The 18,521-nt window shown below is 40.1% G+C and overlaps 1 protein-coding gene across 1 annotated transcript in view; it reads right to left on the reverse strand.

The window, feature by feature from the left end:
- The window catches only part of abat (4-aminobutyrate aminotransferase), a 39,793-nt gene extending 23,995 nt beyond the window's left edge, over positions 1 to 15,798 (reverse strand). Inside the window, exons 1-5 of the mRNA XM_086132311.1 lie at positions 15,560 to 15,798; positions 12,000 to 12,137; positions 8,608 to 8,705; positions 8,449 to 8,478; positions 1,590 to 1,707 (exon numbers count right to left, since the gene is read on the reverse strand). Of these exons, the coding sequence (XP_085988437.1) occupies positions 1,590 to 1,707; positions 8,449 to 8,478; positions 8,608 to 8,705; positions 12,000 to 12,069 (316 nt within the window). The 5' untranslated portion in view covers positions 12,070 to 12,137; positions 15,560 to 15,798. The remainder of the gene's footprint in view (positions 1 to 1,589; positions 1,708 to 8,448; positions 8,479 to 8,607; positions 8,706 to 11,999; positions 12,138 to 15,559) is intronic.
- Positions 15,799 to 18,521: the final 2,723 nt, after the last annotated feature.

Genomic DNA, 18,521 nt, shown 5'->3' on the forward strand with positions numbered 1-18,521 from the left:
TTCAGACATGACTTAATTTTGTTCATGTAATGTCTGAGGGAGAAGGAAGTAGTGGAATATGAGACTGGCGTGTATGTTTAAGATAAAAAAAAATCTGATGTATATATATATATATATATATATATTAATAAGCCTGTTAATGATTTAAATATGGACCATTAAAACAAGTCCCCCACCCCTACCCCCAAAGACACACACATCCAAACATGGCCTACTGTAATGTACCTGCTTTTTTTTTTTTTGTCTCTCTTTTGTAAGATTAGAAGTGCCATTGCTATTCATGTGGCGAGCTTGTGGCTCACAAAGACCACCGTGAACGTTTTATTCATTTGAGAAAACAGTGGGCAAGGCATTTCAATCAACTGATTGTGTGTAGAGATCACCCATTCATGGTCTGCGTGGCGTACAGTATCTCAAGGAAGACTGAGATGAAAGTACACGCAGTTATTTTTTTCCAGAGAGTCGATTAGATCTAGATGCATATTGAGCAGGTTGGTCCTGGTTGTATAACTTGTGAAACGCAATAGACACAGCAGTTAGCCTTTCAGCTACTGAATTAATGAATGTGTAAGTCCCTGGCAAGAACAAAACCCCCTTTTTGGAAGTTGCCTGAAGCCTGGATCCTCACACTAAGGCTTAAAAAATAACGATGATCATGGAGAATATATTGCAAGAGTAACCAGAGTAAGTTTCGTTTCAATTTCACCAAGAAAACCAAGAAAACAATGTTTTCATAAAGGAGACTGATGTTAGTTATGTAAGCAATATATAACATAAAATAATTGTTTTACGTGGAATGTCAGTGTTGCAACCAACAAACCATCCATCCATTTTCCGAACCGCTTGATCCTCACTAGGGCCGCGGGGGGTGCTGGAGCCTATCCCAGCCGTCTTCGGACACCCTGAATCAGTTGCCAGCCAATCGCAGGGCACACAGAGACGAACAACCATCCACGCTCACACTCACACCTAGGGACAATTTAGAGCATCCAATCAGCCTGCCATGCATGTTTTTGGAATGTGGGAGGAAACCGGAGCACCCGGAAAAAACCCACGCAGGCCCGGGGAGAACATGCAAACTCCACACAGGGAGGCCGAAGCTGGAATCGAACCCGGTACCTCTGCACTGTGAAGCCGACGTGCTAACCACTGGACTACCGGGCCGCCCACCAACAAACCATTCAAGGTTAATCTTCACAAGTCCACAAATTTATGGGGGCATTTATGTGGGGCTGATCAGAGGCACATTAAATGTTGGCTCTCATTCAACGCAAGTTTGAATGTGATTGCTTAATTGTGGACATGGCCACAACTCAGTAATACGAGGGTCAATAAAACAAGCTGGCATCTTCCAGGAGTGTAGCCTGGTTTTAATGCCCCCACCCCATCACAAGGCTGACCAATGCAGCAACAGTATTATTATCTAATCCATACATAAATGTGATAAAAAGATTTACAATCGACCAACAAACCGTGTTGAAAGCCTTTTCAAATAGGAATTATTGTTAATATGTCACTGAGACCGGTGGACTGTGGTCTACAACTCACCCGCGAGCGTTTACGTATCTTTAAACTGTGTTGTTACGAACCAATAGGAATGGAGGAGATCTGAGTGTAGATGTCCAGCATCCGGTTGCCGTCCACATCCACCAGGTAATTTCCCCTGCTCTCTTCGTAGTTACAGAAGAAGTTGACGGCGGCAACATTCTGGGAAGACACATGTTATCTATTTCAAAACAAACATACAACATTGATGCCAGCTTCATTCCTCGGTTGAGGACAAACACAGTACAAAAACAAACCGGAACATTTTAGAGAGAGAGAAAGGTGGACTTCACTAACACCAGATGGCAGTTAGCTTGTGCATATGTCTTATTAGTCTCCTCTCACTTCCCATGAATGAGTTAATATTTAGGTTCATTTTGTTATCGTGGTCGATTACTATTTAGCCCCTGGGCCTTGTGGTCACATTCAAATGCCAAGCAGAGTGCTCCCATGTGTGCTCTCTCTCCTTCACAGTGCCAGGAGTTTAGTTTACCTGGCAACACAAGCTAGCTGAAATATGATTGGTTAAAAAACTCTACCATAATAAATAAGTTATTTATCGACCACTCGACTAAGTGGAAATAATCTGACGTAAAGAATACAGAGAATCATTTTGTTGACATATTTATGAAAATAAAATAAATTAAATTTATGTTATTCTCAGAAAAGTAAATTTATTAAATTTATTAAATTTACTTTTCTGAGAATGTTTAGGCCAGCAGAGAAGGCCTTGCTGGCCCTGACGGAACGCCACTGCATTTAATGTTTACTATCAAGAAATGTCAAGAATGTAAGGACTTAGATTTGAGTCAAATTTTTCTAAGTTTAATTTATTGCTATATGTACACAGTAAATTTTGTGGAGTGCATTTTACTCTGAAAAGACTATATTGGGTCTTGTGAGGATAAAGCGGATCGGAAAATGAATGGATGGATAAACAGCAGTAAAAACGTGAAAACAAAAATACAATTTTGGTATTTTGTAAGAAACATGAAGTTGAAGTAAATTATTTGCTTTAACAGGGGCACATAAAATGGACCCAGGGCTCTGACTTTGACATCAGTGCTTTCAAACTACGAAATCTATTGGATCTATTGGTCATAGTTTTATTTATTATTTATTTATTGTTGCTTGGATATTGAATACAGTTGTGTTAGCCACACAACTGTATTCGATGAGGTCTACAAAAATCCATGGATCTAAACTCAATTACGGCAATATTGGCAGTGAAAGGGAACGTGGTCACGGTGTTTAAACGCGTCTTCTCAAGAGGCTAATAAGGTGACCCAGTCAATTACTGTACTGTTAAATCCACCCTGTAATGTCAATATGTCACATGTAAATGAGACTGCTTCACGTCCAAAACATTTAGCAAATAAAACTTATAAAATGATACACAGATCACATGTGCAACAGCACTGCAAAAGGAAAAGAGGACAAAGTGTCACGGTCTAACTACAGGAACAGCATTTGCGCCACAGGCTGTATTTAACTAGTTCACTGGGCAGATACAATTGAAGATCCCATTTCGCCCCAGACACACATATACACACACATGAAGCGGCTATAAAAACCGACACACCCCTCTTCAAATGTCACGTTTTAGTGAAATATAAAAAAAGAGGCAGAGATAAATGATGGAAAATGTTTTCCACCATCAATGTGACCTGAAAAAAAAACACATTTGAAAAAAAAGGGATAACTTAGAATGATGCCGAACAAATATTTGACAACCGATTTAAAAAAACTAAGATAAACTGGTTGGATAACTGTGAACATCCTGTTATTACTGGGGATGGAGCTGTGCTCACCATTAAACCATCACATTCAAAATTATGTTAATGAGAGCTTTGACAGCGTCCTTGTTCAAAGGTATTAGTCAGGAGAAGAATACAATAGAATTTCCAAGGAATTCAATATATCTTTCATTTTTTTTCATGAAATAAATGAATGAATGAATGAATAAATAGATCTTGGCAGTCTTCACCACGTGGAGAAAGTAAGGCAAAAGATCGGCAGTGCCAAGAACTGGATGTGTTTCCAAAATTAATGAAAACAAGAGAAGATAACAGGTCAGGGAGGCTGCCGAGAAAGCTGTGCGCAAACTGCAAGCATGAATTTCCAAATTCAAAGAAGTTTTAAGTAACCACGGATTTCCCGTAGATATTCAACTGACGATGATGACATCCGCTTCCATGAGGGTAAGATAGGGCTAAACCTTGAAGGACAATGTTATTTTTCAAAACCAGAAAATTGTTTTGTTAGCAGGAGATTATGTGGAAAGAGCCCATACCAGTCAGTGTTAGTACAAAACTTTCAGACTCCTGTTCAAGTCACAAGATAGAATACATATATATATATATATATATATATATATTAGAGCTGTCAGTTTAGCGCGTTTTTATTGGCATTAATTTAAATGAATTTTAACAGGATTAAATTTTTTCTCGCGAGATGAACGCGGCACACATCACAGCGGATGTTACGTTTCTCTATAAATAAACCAGAAACAAAACAACAAGCGCGCTGCACAGGTCCACGCACGTTTGTTTTGCCAACCACAGCAGCGCGAGACACCGAAAACGGATACTTAAAGAGTTTATGAATGGAAAGTTTACTTTTAAAAAGTTGCCAGATTCTTCCACTGACAAGATCAAAGTTACCTGTATGTTTTGCAGTAGTAAACTGAGCTATCATCATAGCATGTCGAGTCTGAAATACCACTTAATGGCCAAGCACACAGCTGATGTGAGTACTCCGCCCCCTCATCTAAGACAGACAGCTGTGGATCATTTCAAAGCGAAGAAAATGGATAACACGACGAAGAACAAATTTGCTGAAGCCATAGCTAAATGTATGGCTACTGCATGCAAGCCTGTCAACATTGTCCACAGCCAGACTCAAACTGAAATCAATCGCATTGCATCGAACGACTCCACTATGGATTGCCAGCGAGAGCCTCCATTACAAGCTGTGTACAGAGATTGTACGTAGCGGAGAAGGCTAAGGTACACCAAGCGGGAGAAGACACTGTTTCGGGAGAGAAATAAGAGACTAGGTTGATGAACCTCTGGTGAATACAGAGCAGGCATTACGTTGAGTTCGATGTATGCCGCTGATGCGATTGGAATTATTTTGTGTGGAAGGTTACAGTGTTCTGTGTCCATATAAATAAAGCGGGTGGAGCTTCTCTGTGTTCGTCTGACAGCGACTGTGCGCTGATGCACGTTGAGAGTTTAGCGGTGCAGTGGTAGCGACCACACTGAAAATAAAACGTCTCCAGTGTTGTCATCGAACCAAGTGTAGTCATCCGAAATGATGTCTACACAAAACCATAGAGAGACTTGCGCGCAAGAAGGACCAACAGAATCAACATAGCCTGACTGCTGTGTTCAAAGCAAACTTGAGAAAAACGAAGTATGTAACCATGGCTTAAATCCACTTTCGGCTGAGTACTAGTTTACCTTAGATGTGCACTTTATAATGTTATATTGCTCTGTTTTGATTCCATAACAAGTGCTGTTAAAGCAGCTGTTGTGTGACAAAATATTTTTTCACTGTTGTTGTTGGACAGTAATATTGTGTGAGGGATTGTGTGAATAACTGAACTGCTCCAAGTGAAAAATGTTCATGTAAAATTGAAAATCGAAATGGTTACTTCAGGAAATATTTGCATTTTATACATAGAAAACTGATTCATGATTCCATGTTGATGAGAGCATTAAAATGGGCAAAAATAGGACAAAAAAACATAAAAGGAAATTCAGAAACGATAAAAAATGTGTGGGTAATCACGATTAATTTTTTCATTCATTTGAGTTAATTATGACAGTTGCATTTTTAATTAGATTAAATATTTTAATCGTTTGACAGCTCTAATATATATTAAAAAAAAAATTCCTCGTCTCACCCCCCCTCGGGTGGTGTCCGTCCCTCATTCAGCTCGGGTCCTCTACCAGAGGCCAGGAAGCTTGAGGGTTCTGCGCAGTATCCTTGCTGTTCCCAGCACTGCACATTTCTGGACTGAGATGTTCGATGTTGTTCCCGGGATCTGTTGCAACCACTCATCTAGTTTGGGGGTCACTGCCCCGAGTACTCCGACCACCACAGGCACGACTGTCACCTTTACCTTCCAGGCTCTCTCCAGGTCCTCTCTGAGCCCTTGGTATTTCTCGAGTTTCTCGTGTTCCTTCTTTCTGATATACTGTATATATGAGGAATTTATTACATTATATATTATAATAACATGCTTGGCAAGAAAATTTATTTGTTCGGTAATCACCGGGAAGTGACGTCATTTACAGAATGCCAAGTCACCAGTCAGATATTGTAATGCATTGTTGATTGTTCCGTTAACTGCTCTTCACCATTGTTATAGAGTTATTCGGCGAAATGCCTCAGCGCTGTGTGGCGAAGTACTGTTCACATTCAGGCAAACAGCTGTTTGAGTGGCCAAAAGAAAAGAAAAGTAATGGACCAGAAAATTGGATCGATATGGTTTCGTTCTAATGAAATTCAATGAGCGCTCTTTGTTCAAAGCACTTTGAAGACCTCTGCTTTCTCAAGGGTTTGCAAGAAGGTCGGTGTGGTAATCAATCAATAACTGGCTGTTGTTTACGATAATATGCGATTCAAAATATGATATGTGTACATCAGACATGTCCAGCTCCGGGCCTGGAGGGCCACTGTCCTGCCCGTTTTCCAGCTCTCCCGCCTGCAACACACCTGATTCAGATGATCAGCTCATCAGCCAGCTCTGAAGCAGCATTAGAACGATCCTGATGATTTGAATCAGGTGTGTTGCTCCTTGGAGAGCTGGAAAACAGGCAGGACAGCGGCCCTTGAGGACCGACTAAGGACACCCCTGGTGTACATGGATGGAATCCTGAACAAAAACAATCAGACGACGATGAATGGAATCCTCTATAATGGGGTTAAACCAGCGATAGGCAAACTACGGCCCGCGGGCCGAATCCGGCCCGTTGGTCTTTTTAATCCGGCCCGCCAAAGGTCGGTCTACAATTAAGGTTCAATGTGAATGATTGCATTCATTTCAATTGGACTTGTAATGACAGGCATTTCACCGCCAGGTGGCGCATTGACTTGAAGTTGCAGAACACAGGGAGGGGGGGGGCGGGGTCTTTTCGACCACCTAGGACCTCTGTATCGCTCTACTTCTACTGGCCTGATCACAACCCATCTGCAGCGATGCACAGGCTAAAATACGTCATCAACAACACTGTCGTCATTTTAAAAAAGTATATTAATACAGTACGTTCATGCTTTTGTTCTGTTGATGTTTGATATGGACTGTCAACAAATGCAGTTTTTTTTTTTTTAACGTACCATAGCTCGTGCTGACCTGGCCCTTCTGTCAAATTTTAAAAGTCAATGCGGCCCCCCAGCCAAAAAGTTTGCCCACCCCTGGGTTAAACCAACAATGCTGCCAATATAATGCGCAGACTTGTCTGAGACACAACAGACCTACCTGAGCAATGACAATGTAGAACACCAACTCACTATGACGTGTGCTCTCAGTGCTTGCGGGAATACATGAACCAAGTAGGTAATCTCATTGTACGCAATTTAAAGCATGGCACAGTATCAAATTGAAAACAATAATGCTAGGCTAATAACCGCAGCCCATATAGCTTACTGTTCTTCCAATCTTGAATGGTTTTGTCTCCACTCCATTTCCAGCCGTTCGGGCACAACATGTTCTACATTCTGACCATCTGGCTCATACATGTATGGTCCAACATACATGTATATCTTGCCAACAACGTCCTCTTCCTCCAACTCTTCAAACACCTGGATCCCCTCATCTAAGTTTGAAACGTTGCTTTCTGAATCGATTTCTGACTGGGTTTGTACATTTTCCATATCGAGCCCTGCTATTGTTGTCCTTGAAATGACATCACATATGTTTTTCGCTCGCCAGGATCTCACTTTGTGAAAACGATTACTTTGTGAAATTTACAATGTAGATATTATTTTTTTTCATTGATCCATCCATCCATTTTCTGATCCGCTTTATCCTCACAAGGGTCACGGGGCATGCTGGAGCCTATCCCAGCTGTCTTCGGACAGTAGGCGGGGGACACCCTGAACCGGTTGCCAGCCCATCGCAGATTATTTTTTCTTGCTTTCATTAATGTATTTTGTTTAATTACTTGTGACATAAAACATATTTCATTTGGGATTTTCTTAACTTTAAAGAGTGCAAGAAGCGCAGGGACAGTTGGCATAATGAAACAAGTTTGCAACTATGAGACATATTTTCAAAATTGTGTACATAACTTGAAAAGTTCGTAAAAAGGTTTATTCGAAACTTGAAGTTCCACTGGATTTATCCTGGTGTCTCTTCTTTATTATTATTTTTTTATGTCACAAAAATCTCAAATTTGTAAAGGAGTGTGTAGACCAGGGGTCACAAACCTTGAAAGTGAGAGCTATTTCGGGGACTGATTAATGCAAAGGGCGAGCAGTTTCATCCACACTTCTGAAAAAACAAATTTGCTCAAATGAATTTGAATTATACCTGTATGTTAAACATTTATTATATTCATGTAGGTTAAAGCATTGATCGTTGTTCGTGAGTTCTCGCAGTAATTTTTCACAATGATTTGACACGGTGGGAAAGAGTTGCATATCAATATGCAACACTTTATTTCTATGAACCTTTGCAAAAATTTTCAAATGATCACCTCAGCAGTGAGCTATTTTTTAGAACAGGACATGAACAGACAACTTGTCTTTACTGATGGGCACTAGGATGTGTTTAACTCCTTAATGGCAGGAATTTTCATGGTGTTGCTGCTTGAATGAAAAACTGTACCTTGCGGACCACAACGCATGTGCATGCATGCACACACATTAGCACAAACACACACCTCAATTTACCTGAATTTCTCCCAGCTGTTTTGTCAGTTCCTAAAGATGGAAATAAAAGAGAGTGATGATCATATTATTATATATTACACATACACTATGTATTATATTCCCATCTAGCCACTGGTTTCTGCAAATTTAGGTATGCAAGTTTATGTGCGCATGCCTTACCCGGGATCTTGGCCCAGGAACTTCAGTTTTCATGGAAGGTCCATCATAGTCAAAGTCCACCTGGGCCTTTGGTGCCGCTTTGCTTGCATATCGGCATCCTGAAAACAGATAGAACAACTTCAAAAACGGATAATATCTGACATTTTAAAGCGATTTTAAAGGATTTATAGAAATTTATAGATTTATAGGGAAAAAAAGCATGCCGGTTAGATGAAAGTTGACCCTCACTCTCTTTTAGCATACCAGAATGTTCTTATTATTGGTTGAAAAAGTTGACAAGAATATTTTTAACAAGTTGAAAATAACAGTTTGGCTAACTGGTCAAACTTTGATATTCAGCAGGGCTGTCAAATGTTACACATTTTCCTTTTTTGTGATGGAAATCACTGAGCACCACCTCATTCTTGCCAGATTGTTCTGGATATTTAAAAATATCCAGCATTTAAGTTCCAGTGTCAACAGAGCACCATTCCCTCATCATCACTTCCGTTGCAGCGAATAAGCACCACTTCTGGCTAATATCGTCACGAAACGAGGACAAAGAAGCCATGCTAATTGCTAAGCTATCATAACAGACCTGTAGATGCAAAAAAAACAACAACGAAAGACCGGTAAGTGCTTGGGTGATACAGTACACTTGTCAAATGGGTCTGGCTGGAATCACGTTATAGTGGAGAGTTAACCAACGTTGAACAGCAAAATAACAGGCAAGTTAATAAGTCTCTGGAGAGAAAATAATCTCAAATAATGTTACACAGCAACATGAGACACGAAATGAATTACTATGTCACCACATAAGGTAACTATGAGGTTAAAAGTATTATAATTATATAATGTACTGTATATTTATATGATGTAATTACCTACTGTAATCTTTATTTGTACCACAAGGTGGAAATTGGCCATGTTTCACGAGCAAAAGTGGATAAAGAAAATGAAACACTGCATGTAAGAGAAGATATTTGTATAAGAAGTCCATTACACTAATTCAACATACAAAATATTTTGTGTGTTTAATCTAATGTAATCTAATTTAATCTAATCTAATCCATCAACAATGTGAGTGCTGAGTTTTAATGTTTACTTTTAAGGTCTTATAAGATAAGATAAGATAAGAAAACCTTTATTAGTCTCACAATATTAAATTACATTATGAATGTAATTTAATACTCTGGCTTTCTTTCCTCCAGTTGAAAACAGAAGAAGTAAAGGCGAATTCATCCATAGATGCATATGTTTTTGAAAAAGGCACTGTGAAATCTCATACAGTTGGATTCAAGACTCATTTGGAGGAAAGGCACTTTCAACTTTTTTACCAACTAAAAACCGCATACAGTGCCAGCTTGTTGCAGCATTATGGAGTATCTGTCGATGACTGATTGATGATGTCGCTCAATTTTTAAATCAGGTCATGATGCATTATATGCGGGATGTCAAACTAATTGTAGTTCAGAGGTGACACGCAGCCTAATTTGATGTCAGTTGGCCTGGGCAGTAAAAAAAAAAAAAAACACAGTCAGTGTTTTCCCCTTCCTTTTCATACAAAGAAATGCAAACGCAAAATAAAAAAAACTTGAACAAAATATCCATCCATCCATCCATTTTCCACCGCTTATCCAGGGTCGGGTCATGGGGGCAGCTGCTTTAGGAGGGAAGCCCAGACTTCCCTCTCCCCAGCCACTTCTTCGAGCTCTTCCTGGCGGATCCCGAGGCGTTCCCAGGCCAGCTGGGTGACATAGTCTCTCCAGCGTGTCCTGGGTCGTCCCCGAGGTCTCCTGCCAGTGGGACATGCCCGGAACACCTCACCAGGGAGGTGCCCAGGAGGCATCCTAATTAGATGCCCGAGCCACCTCATCTGGCTCCTCTCGATGTGGAGGAGAAGCGGCTCGACTCTGAGCCCCTCCCGGATGACCGAGCTTCTCACCTTTTGAACAAAATATCCTATTGTAAAACATAAAGACCAACCTTAGATGTTTTAAGAATAATGTAAAACCTGCTTCAGTTTATCATCTACAGTCCATTCAATCAGATGAAGCGCTGCAGAAAGATGCCTTCAGTAAAGTCAATGTGGAAATCTCCATTATGGTGCCTCTGAAGAGGTGGTCCACCTCAGATCTTGTCCAAACAGTGACTTCGACTTCAGTCATTGTCACCGAGGCCCTTCCCCAAGCAGAGGGCTTTTTTTTTGACAAAAATGAATCATTGTTCGAACAGAAGCTAGCGTGTGGCAGTAGCAGTTTAAGAAAGGTAATATTCATTTTATTAATTTAAAAAATATGCCGCCACAATGTTCATTTTTGCAATTTCAAATTCACCCCTGCTTTACTGCATATCAGTTATTGCAGTTGGATTTTCACATTATTATTCAGAACAACCGGTGTGAAAAATATTGTAAAAAATATTGGTGAAATAGTTAATCAACGGATGCCTCATCTTCGAGAATGTTTACCTAACTGAAAACACCGGGTGGTTTTGCTTCAGCATAGTACTTAGCAACATTGTCTTGTAAATGAGGTTTCTTCATTCATCAAATTAAGTTGATGTATGATGCAGAAACTGTTTCGGAGTTTTCCTATTCACATACAGTCCATGGTCCAAAATTAAAATTAACTCTTTCAAAAGGTAAATATATTTCGGAACAACAAACATTTTCTCCTACACATTGTTGATCTTTTGCAGCCCTCCATTCTACATAGGTGAGTCAAACTCATTGCATAACCTCTTCAACCACTTTCATTGTGTCCACGCCGAGGCTCGTCAAAAATCCAATTTATCTGATTCTGAGAGCACTTACTGAAATATTTGGACAGTCAAAAATCTCAAAATTTGTCAAATATTAGCGTACATCGTCATCATCATTGTTATTAAGTTCCAATAATTATCAGTAGGAAACATTTCCTTGAAATGTTTCATGATTATTTCTTCATTACTTGGGCTAAAAATAAAAAAATAAAAATCATGATTCTTTCCTGACAAAGGGTTCAAATGTGATTTAAATGCCATCGGTATTTGTAATTTTGGTCTTATTTTGTGTCACAGAGTAGACATGTGCGGCTCCGGGCCTGGACGGCCTCTGTCCTGCCTGTATTCCATCTCTCCCACCTGCAAAAGACCTGATGATTTGAATCGGATGTTTCAAATTATCTCGTGTGTTGCAGCTGGGAGAGACGGAAAACTGTCAGGACAGCGGCCCTTGAGGATTGAGTTTGAACAGCCCTGGAGGAGAGGCTAAAATTCTTGACCTAAAAACCTTCCATCAATGTTGTTAGCTGAATATAGTTCATGACGTTGATCAATATAAGACAGGTATATTTTCGATGAAATATTAATTTCATAGAGAGTAGGACTTCTGTGACAACATGACATTTAATTTTTGGTTTGTGTCATTTTACCTGAAGCAGTGAGGCGTAGGTTTGTGTTGAGGGTCAGCGCAAGACGACGACTGATCACAGAGTATGCCATGACAGGAGTCAGACAAAATCTGAGAGAGGCAGCGGCTGCCTTTATCTTATCTTCTCCACCCAGGTCACCTGATGGTGGGAGAAGATGGGAGAGGGAGGGAAGGGCATGAACATATATGGATTCAATTTGGCAAGCGGTAAACCTGCCCGGTCCAACAATATCTAAATTCAATCACTTGACCAATGTTGACATTCCATGCTTGACGTGTGAAAACAGGAACTCTGGTTAACGACACGTGATATGCTTCTATGCCACTGGAAAAACAAACAAAAAAAAAAGTCATTTTTTTCAAGTTGCGCTGAGGAATAATGACAGTGTGAGGAAAAAGTGAGGTCAATCAGACCCCATTTCAAACAGTCTTTGAGAATATCATATCCTGTATGCCTGCCGTGGAATGTATTTATATTATTTCCCCGTTTGTCTTTGTACGATGAACTTTGTCGTGCATTTTTGAAGTCTACAAAGCCTGCTTTCTCTCATGTGGGTTTGACTCGATTTGTGTTTTATTTGTAAACTGTGAACAATGTGCAGTATGGATTAGACAAGGGTGTGCGGAGCTCCAAGTGTCAACTGCACTGTGACACCGAGATGAACAAGGAAAAGCTGGTTTATATTCTAAAATCGAAATAAAACAAAGATGAGAAAATGAGTGTGTGTGTGTGTGTTGTTTCTTATCTCTGGGATCCTTATGTAATACTGGCCAGAAAATAGGGGAAAACTCCAGCTTTCTGCTTTCACACGGTGGACACCCCGATTATCGCACACATCACACAGCCGGTTACTTGGCAACACCTCGTGAACTGGATGAAACTGGTTTAGAGAGTGTTACACAAGACTGCATCTTCGTATGCTTCGGAAGAGCAATGTTTTGGATGTGTGGCGCGGGAAAAAAAATAAGAGCTGTAGGACGAGGGAATAATATCATAAACATTCTTTAGTACCTTTTAAAGCTAAAGATACAAGCTGATCACTAAAACAATACAATCGCGCACTAAAGATGAAAAGGAGAAGAAAGCAATTTGATCCAATAAAATCTGAAATGGAAGCGAGCCAAAAAGGTTGCTTGCTGTTGCGATTTAAATTGAGTTACTGAGTTGAGTATTGTTTTGTGTTTTTTGTTATTGTAAAGTGTCCTTGGGTGTCTTGAAAGGCGCTTATAAATAAAATGTATTATTATTATTTTATCATTATGATATGTGGGAGTCACGCTAGTGCCAAAATCATAATTTGAGTGACGGCACACAACAAGTTGGAACTGGATTAAGCCAGAGTTATAAAATCGAGGATGAGACGACTTCACTGATTAAATATTGGAGCTGGGAGTGCGAAGTCAAAGTGCATTTTCATTCTAATGTTTGAGGTGTTTTTGAAGTGAAAGCCTTCTGTTTTTCTGTACATAAAATTGCACTTCAGACTTTGAACTTGAGCAAACATACTGTATATTTTTCGGAGCTTTCTATCCCGAAACGTCCATTGTCCACGCTTTTGCGCTGAACATAGAACACAATTTCTCATGCACAAAGGGAATCTGTTGGAGAGCAAATAAATCACATGGCTTGGTGCTAACGACATAGTAATTAATAGAGATGTAATGATAAGGGCAATATCGCCATATTAAAATATCAATATCGTTGTCATCATATAAAAAGCACTACATCTGTTAAATAGGCGACTTTATTTTTAATTTCTGCAGTTTCAGCATCCTCTGGTGGTTGGTTTATTAGTGTAGTTTAATTTGAATTAGGCACGTTTTGGCCATCTACGTTTAAGACCCACGATAATCGCCAGATGAAGACAAACGTAACACGTTTGACTTTCTCCAAACATTGACTCGATTCACAATGCGGGCATGTATATATAATGTTTACTGTTGAAAATATTGCTGGAATATCATTTCCTCTTGAGATATGAACTGTGATCAGTTGGAAGCACAAAAGGAGAAGCAGTTTGCGATTGCAAGACTGAGTTTAATGGTACTTCAAACCACAGGAAAAAAGGATTAATCAATGTTTAGAACTTTGTGGTGTGTAAATTATTGACATACTTGATGTTGTTGACATCAAACTATAGTTGCACTTTTAGGTTGGTTCAGGTCAATCTATACACTAAGACATGGCTCTCTCCCTAACTCTTTTTACACCCCCACATTTTGCAATGTACAAATTGCGCTGTACATTGTATAGGTGTGACAAAGAAAGTACCTTCACCTTTGTAAAAGAAATCAGTACTCTATAAAATGATTGACTGAGTACAAATTCCCACGACAATCCTACAGCTGCCATGTTTATTTTGCTTGCTCCAGTTATTCAGCAGTGTTAAGTGAGATAACCTGCCAATGGCAAACTGCACCAACACACATTACTCGCCCAAATGGATGACAAATTTGTATTTCGTCAACATTCAGAACTGGGTGTAGACATTATAATAAAAAAATATTGTTTTAAAAGTGAGCAATCGTTTAATGAAAAAAATAAAGACCCAAATGTAAATATATCAGGTCGCAATAGACCACACTATGGACTCAGGATTTTACATACAGTACAGTAGCATATTACTCTTTTGGCCTGGGCCAATCAAATCAGCGGGCAGTCCTGTGACCTGAAAGTGCATTGACAAGTGGACTGTTGTGTAATCCTGGCTGCAGTGTGGCGTTACCAAACAGCAGAGCTGGTAGACTGCTCCCTCTTCATGGTTTTGCAAAGATGTCACAGTACTGTATACAATATATATACATACCCGCGACCCTAGTGAGGATCAAGCGGTTCGGAAAATGGATGGATGGATATATACATACACACACACACACACACACACACACGCGCGCACACACACACACACACACACACACACACACACACACAAAAAAAAATATATATATATATATAGATCTTTTGGCCTGGAACACAAAATGTCCACTTTTAAATGATGTCCTGCAGAACAGATCAAATTATGTCCAGAAGTCACAGAGTGGGATAATGCTTAAGATTAAGGGTTTGATTCAATAAGAATGGATGTTGAGTTACAGCAACGTAAAAAGTGGAATTTAATCATACTAATACTATGTAGTGATAGTGTACAGTACTCTGGTGCAGGTGCACGATTCTATTCAAACATGGATCCAAAGGTTTACTGCAATCATAACCAGGTCATATAAAGTGTGTGATGATTAATGCCTTTATAACTTGTTTTCAAGAGTTTCCATTTTTTGGGTAACTATTCCGAAGTGGTCCTCATTAAAATCTGGTTCCAACTGGATCTGACTGGCTCACACATGAGCTGTTATGAATGAGTAGAGAATATCGGTCAGTTGCCAAGGTTCTTCCAATAGGTTACCGTTATCCTGCAGGCTGCTCATCATCTGCTGTACTTCTGACATGGACGTTGCAGTCACCTCCTCAACCTCGACTCGGAGGCGTGACGCACACGGCGGGCTGCTGCAGCACCGCGTCGCCGCAGAAGCCAACGGCGCATGCACGGTTCAAACACTCACCGCTGATCGGACGACTGGATCGGGGGGTTGAGCGTCTGCTGCAGAGGGCTCGACTGCAGCGCGCAGTCTCGTCAGCGGCCGCGCTGGTCGCTTCGGGAAGAAGGAGCTTCTTGTTTCTCGTCTTTGTGGTTACCTCCTGGTGGTCGGGCTGACAAACTTGTGCGTCTCCGGTGCCAGCTCGTCTGGAGAAAATAGTTCCGTTCGATTACGCCGTTTCAAATGCGGTTTGATGATTGCGTTCTATGGTGCCGAGATACGTTTTCCCCCATGCAGAGTTGTCCCCCCCCACCCCAGTCGACCCGCGTATGATTGGCTGCTTTCCCACTTTCCATTTTACATCCGTATGGCCCTCTAGTGGTCAGCACATTCTCAAGCAACTTTTCAGCGATTTCGACTGTAAATGACAGGAGACTTTTGGGGGTGCTCGAGTAATTTTAAATGGGCCATTCCTGGCTATTGGCAACTTCAGTGATCTAACCTTTGTAGAACAAAAATGGAAGAAAAAAATACAGTTTTTATAATAACGTCGGGTAAACATACCTGTCAACTTTTCGGAGCGCCAACCTGTATAAACTACCAAAAAAATCCTTATAAAGAGCAAAAAATCCTTATAACATACCAAAGCATTTTATATGTCAAAATAACGGCAGAAAACCCCCCACTAAATTTTCAATGAGATTTATTGTAGATCTCCATAATACAATGTCTGGTTAATGTCTAATCATCATTCTACTTAGTGGCATTACTGTGTTCAGAGTTGTATTCCTGCGTTACTTTTTTCACCAACTCCAAAAGCAAACAGAACTACCCGTTAGGGGGGAAAAAAAATAACGGAGATATTTTGAATCCGTATGATTTGTGCGATACCGCCATATACATAAGATTCACCACAAAATCCGTATGAACTATGGCTAAACCGTATGAGTTGACAGGTATGGGTAAATGACATGTTTAACCTTCAGAAACTTAGAGCTTAAACATCCATCCATCCATTTTCAACACCACTTGTCCTGGCCAGGAACGCGGGAGGAGTGGAGGTGGCACATAGAGACAACCATTTACGCCCATATCCACACTGTCACTAAGTGGGAACCGACCCCACGCTGGCCGTACACAAAGGGTAGCACTACACTATCAGCGACTAGCATTTAAATAATTTAATTTTTAAATAATAAAGAAAGAGAATTGCAAAGTAAAATTTTCGTGCAGGGTTGAGGACGGTCGCAACATTGTACCTTATTCATCCAAAAGGGTTAATAATAGTAAATTTGTTTAAAAAAAAAGAATGCAGTTAATCGACTGTCTGTGTCCTATGTGTTGTGTTGTGTTATTTTGACTTCAAAATGGCGCCGCGTGAGTGGCTGCCTTTCCAGCAGCTCCTGTATTTTCTTGTTCTACTTCTTCCTTTCATAACTTTGTGTCACTATGCGGGGTGGACCCCAAAAAGCAGGCAGGAGGGAGGAGCAGGGTGAACTTGACGAACTATATTTAATAAAACAGAGAAAACTGAATCCAAAACAAACAAAGTGCTAACAACCAAAACGAATCCAAAGTAGCAAAACAAAACCATGACTGTGGTAAAAAACTAACAGGAACAGAACCATGACAGTTGCAAGCAAACAGCAACACAACACACATGACAGTAGCAAGAGCAACAACGACCCGACACTGAATGTTCGGGCTGGGAGTCCTTTTAAACAACTAATTACCAAATGACCAACAGGTGTGCAGCTGCCGGGGGAGCCCTACAGTGCCACCTGTTGGTCCCTAAACCGAATCATGACACTTTGCTGCTGTGAATCGGGAATTTCTCCATTGCGAGACTAATAAAGGTTTTCTTATCTTATCTTAATCTTCATTCAGATCTGCAAATGAAATGAAAACTTGCAACTAATTCAAAAAATCTGGTATGTTATTTTATTTGATCTACTTATTTTGAGGTATTAACAGGGTGGAATCAACAACAGTGAAACAGCGAGTTTCAACAGTGTGTTTATTAACTCATTCAGTACCAGCCAATTCTGGACCAAGTCTGAAAAGACGTTTAAAAACGTCTTTGGGAGTGAATGAGTTAAACATCATTCAGCACTGTTTGTTAAGCAAAAATTCTTAACAAATCAATAAGAGGGACACCACTATGGGTGGGATTTACGAAACCTATATAAAAGTGTTAATAAACAGTGTGAACATTAAAACCACTGTGTTCTCTGGTTTAAAAAAAATGCAGCAAGCATCAGCCAGCATGGATTCTTTGCTGGTACAGTATAGGATGGCTATGCTGGTCTGATGCTGTTGTTACTGGAAGTGATGGTCAACCAACATGGGATGTTGGTAGACCAGCATGGGAATGCCAGTGGACCAGCATGAGATGTTGGTGAACCAGCATGATGCAGAGGTGTCACGTAATGAAGTAAAAATAATTTATCTTACTTAGGTAGCTTCTTGTTGCTTTCAAATTTAGGAGACGTGTGCACATTTTCAGCATGGCGTCTTTGATACATTGGTGAAAAGGACACTTTGATAACTGCTTCAAACAACAAAGTGTATGTAGGTAAACTGGTTAAGATTGCACGACTGTCTGTGTTGTGTTGTCTTATTTTGTGTTAACTGTTCTTTTGATGGCGACGCGGGCACCCGCAGCGGCTCCTCTTGTTGTCTTGTCTGGTTGAGAGGGAGGAAATTTCATCTGTGCTGTATGTTGCCAATCAAGTTTTACGTGACTTGACTTAAGTAGACATTCTGTGCATGTATACCTGATATTTTTACACCAATATATGTACTTTTGAATCCTTACACAGAAAAAAAGCCTCAGAACTATTTCATTCTGGATTGTGTTCGTTCCAGTTCCTCATTGTTCAGAAACCACCACTCTGGATAAATCGCAGTATGATAGATTGAGTGATTTTGATTGTGGTTGGATGAGAATTTTAAAGATATACCATTCCGGCATTCTATTACAGGG

The sequence above is a fragment of the Hippocampus guttulatus genome, chromosome 16 (assembly GCF_054856545.1).
Source record: "Hippocampus guttulatus isolate MCC_2025c chromosome 16, RoL_Hgut_1.0, whole genome shotgun sequence".
NCBI lineage: Eukaryota > Metazoa > Chordata > Actinopteri > Syngnathiformes > Syngnathidae > Hippocampus > Hippocampus guttulatus.